The sequence below is a fragment of the Corvus kubaryi genome, unplaced genomic scaffold (genome assembly GCF_017639235.1).
Source record: "Corvus kubaryi isolate FWS band 111438036 unplaced genomic scaffold, C.kubaryi_AGA036_p1.0 37398, whole genome shotgun sequence".
Classification (NCBI taxonomy): domain Eukaryota; kingdom Metazoa; phylum Chordata; class Aves; order Passeriformes; family Corvidae; genus Corvus; species Corvus kubaryi.
In genome coordinates, this window is record NW_024581137.1 from 9959799 (window position 1) to 9962922 (window position 3124).

Below are 3124 nucleotides of genomic sequence, written 5' to 3' on the forward strand. Positions count from 1 at the left end.
CCACATATCTTGTAATGATGCGTAGGCTAACTGCACTCCAAAAGGTCTTGATACTGGAAACTGCCCAGAGTATATCTTAAGATAGATAAGAATGCAATGCAAGCTTATGTGGGAGCTGGTTTCCCCTGAACAGGAAAGTACGCCCAGTGCAAGGCTAACTCAAGCTAAGAGACCAAACGCTTGCAAGTGTATGTGGGCAATAAAACCTTGGGGGAAAACAAGGACTGAGGAACTCATGCACGCAGAAATGGGTATGGCATGACTGCCTACTTTTTGTATTCATTGTAGGATAAAAATACTTTTTTAAAATGTAAAACTAAGTCAACTACAGCTTGGTTTTGATTGAGCTGGGGGTTTACTCGGTGCAGGGGTGCAGGAGTGCAGGAGCACACCCAGGAACTGTTAACATATATCACTATATGACTATAGACTATATAACATATAGTCACTTCTTGTGACTACAGCAAAGGTTTGTAACAGAAGCAATCTGGCAGAGCTCTGAAGGGTACCCACTTGGGTCCCACTGAAGGTGACTGGATGCAGCAGAACGAGGACAACTCTGTCACCCCCTTCCCTATGCCTGTGCCTGGGAAGGCCTGGCTGCTGTTGCCACAGCATCTTTGGATTGCACACAGAAACATTTAATACTGGACAAGCTGCCCCTCCCAGTGGTGACAGGAGTGATTAAGACTGATTTCCCAGGCTCTACCCTTTTCCTTTTATGCCACACTTTAGTTGTTCATGAGATGACAAAGACAGCTCCACTTAGTACAGAACACTTTCAGTATGGAGGGATCACCTGCTTTACAGTAAAACTCATGGTCTGCTACAACATGAGAACAAATATGTAATTTTAAAAGCACTTTTACTGTTCCTTTTTATGGTGTCGTTACCTGGTGGCTTATGTAATATGAAAATATCAGGCTTGGAGCCTTAGCTGTCTGGAACACGGGGAAGAAGAAAGGGAGAGATGAGCACATGGGCTGGATATTCCTCTTTGGTCCCCAGACCTGCCAGCCTGGCAGGCTGAGTGCCGGTTTCACTTGTCTGAGCCATGCTGGGCTGAGTCAGCAGAAAGCAGGCGTGATGAGAACAGCTGATCCATGAGTACACAACACGTGAATCCGTTCCTTTTACTGCCAGTAGAGACATTTCCGCTTTTGCTACAGAGAAGCCATGTTTCACTTCATTTAAGGCAGCAACCCTTAGGGTAGGTTGAGATCAGGACCCTGTAAGGCATTACACCCCTGACTGCTGCACACCTTTCTCACGGCCACCGCTTTCACCACTGTGTCACAGCTTGTGTTCCCCGCTGGTGAGGTTTCCTCTTGCCACAGCTGAGCTTCATGGTCACATCTCGAGTGCTCGAGGTCGCTGCCTTCCTGGGGTCCCACCAGCTGTGCTGACCCTCCGACACCCAGGGGTTTATCTGGGGAGCACCATGCCCTTCTCCCCTCAGGCAGCTGTCCCAGGGATACCGAACCCGGCATCTCATAGCCTTAGAGGGGGGAATCATACTGAGTCCCTCAAGATTTGAGTCCCTCAAGGTTTGAATAGAGGATTGAATTAAATTTTGTGCTTTTTTGAAGTTGTTAATTAGTAGCTGTAGCTGGACAGGTATGATTAATTAATTGCATTGTGAGCATCATACGTGAGCCAAACTCTTTTTGGTGGTGCCCAGCAAGAGAGTGAGGAGCAATTGCCATAAACTAAAACACAAGAAGTTTCATGTCAACAGGAGGAAGAACTTCACATAAAGGCTGGCAGAGCACTGAACAGGCTGCCCAGAGAGGTCATGGAGTCTCTCCTCTGGAGACATTCCACACCCACCTGGACATGGTCCTATGTCACCTACTCTACGTGACTCTGCCTTGGCAGGAGGGTTGAACTACATGGTCTCCCTTCCAATCCTAACGATCCTGTCATTCTGTTTGCACGCTTGGCTAACCTTTTGTTTTGAGGATAAGAGAGGATAATCCCAAAACGGTCTGTCCGCATAAGAGCCACCAGGGGTGAAGCCGGCAGAACTCAGCAGACCCCAGACTCAAATGGAGGGAAGAGCCGCGCCTGCGGATTAATTAGCACTAGAAGCGATAGCTATAACTAACAAATAGGAATTTGAGTACTAATTAATAACAAAGTTATTTAATTTAGAACCAGTAGACGCTGATGCCTTTGTTAATATGTGTAAATACCGTAAAGTTTTGATGACCGGTGAGCCCGCCTTTCGAGGGTCAGCACCCGGCTCCTCGCTTGGCGCACCCCGCAGCTGCGCGCTCCCCTCAGGCGCCTCTCCCACATCCCTTCGCTCCCGGGGGCGGTGCCGGGACAGCGGCGCGGGAGGCGGGACAGGGCGCGCGCGTGCGCGGCGCTCCCGGAAGCGCGGCGGCGGCGGCGGACCGGGAAGGGGAGCCCGAGGTTGCGGCGAGGGGCGGTGGCGGCGGCTCTGCCCGCCCGGCGGCGGAGTCGGCCATGACGAACTTCATCTCGGTGCAGCTGAAGAAGGCCTCGGAGGTGGACTTGGCCAAGCCGCTGTGCAAGTTCATTCAGCAAAGCTACCCGGGCGCCGAGGCGCAGGCCGAGCACTGCCGCGCCGCCGAGGAGCTCAGCAGGCTCCGCAAGAGCGCGCTCGGCCGCCCGCTCGACAAGCATGAGAGCGCGCTGGAGACCCTCCTCAGGTAGGGGCCCCCCACCTCCGCCATCTCCCCCTTCCTCCGTCTCCCACAGCCCTGATTCCCCGCGGGGCCCTGGCGGCAGCTCCGGGCCCTGGGCGTGGCGGAGCCGGAGCCAGGTGCGGGCGGGCCCAGGTGTGGGCGGCCTCTCCTGCCGGGAGAAAGCGGCTGGGGCTGCCGGGCCGGCTCCGGCGGCCTGTGGGATGCAGGCGCTCCGGCGCTCGGGTGTCCTGCCGCATCCCGGGGTGCGCCGCTCAGGTGTCGTGGGGTGTCACATGATGGCAGCGGAGGGAGAGGGACGCCTTGTCCCCATCAACAGTCCCTTCCCAGTGTTTGTGTCGTGCCAGTAGCTCTTAGATGTAGGTAGAAATTGTAAAGCCACAGAACATTAGGGGTTGGAAGAGAGCTTAAAGATCATCTAGTCCCAACCCGGGGGGGGGGGGGGGGGGGGG

General features: G+C 54.1%; 1 protein-coding gene across 2 annotated transcripts in view; it reads left to right on the plus strand.

The window, feature by feature from the left end:
• The first annotated feature begins 2342 nt into the window (after nucleotides 1-2342).
• The window catches only part of LOC121671463 (programmed cell death 6 interacting protein), a 30596-nt gene continuing 29814 nt past the window's right edge, over nucleotides 2343-3124 (plus strand). Inside the window, exon 1 of one of the 2 annotated variants that reach the window (XM_042043198.1) lies at nucleotides 2343-2678. In XM_042043198.1, coding sequence (XP_041899132.1) covers nucleotides 2473-2678 — 206 coding nt within the window. In that variant the 5' untranslated portion in view covers nucleotides 2343-2472. The remainder of the gene's footprint in view (nucleotides 2679-3124) is intronic. The other variant, XM_042043199.1, reaches the window with a different exon arrangement.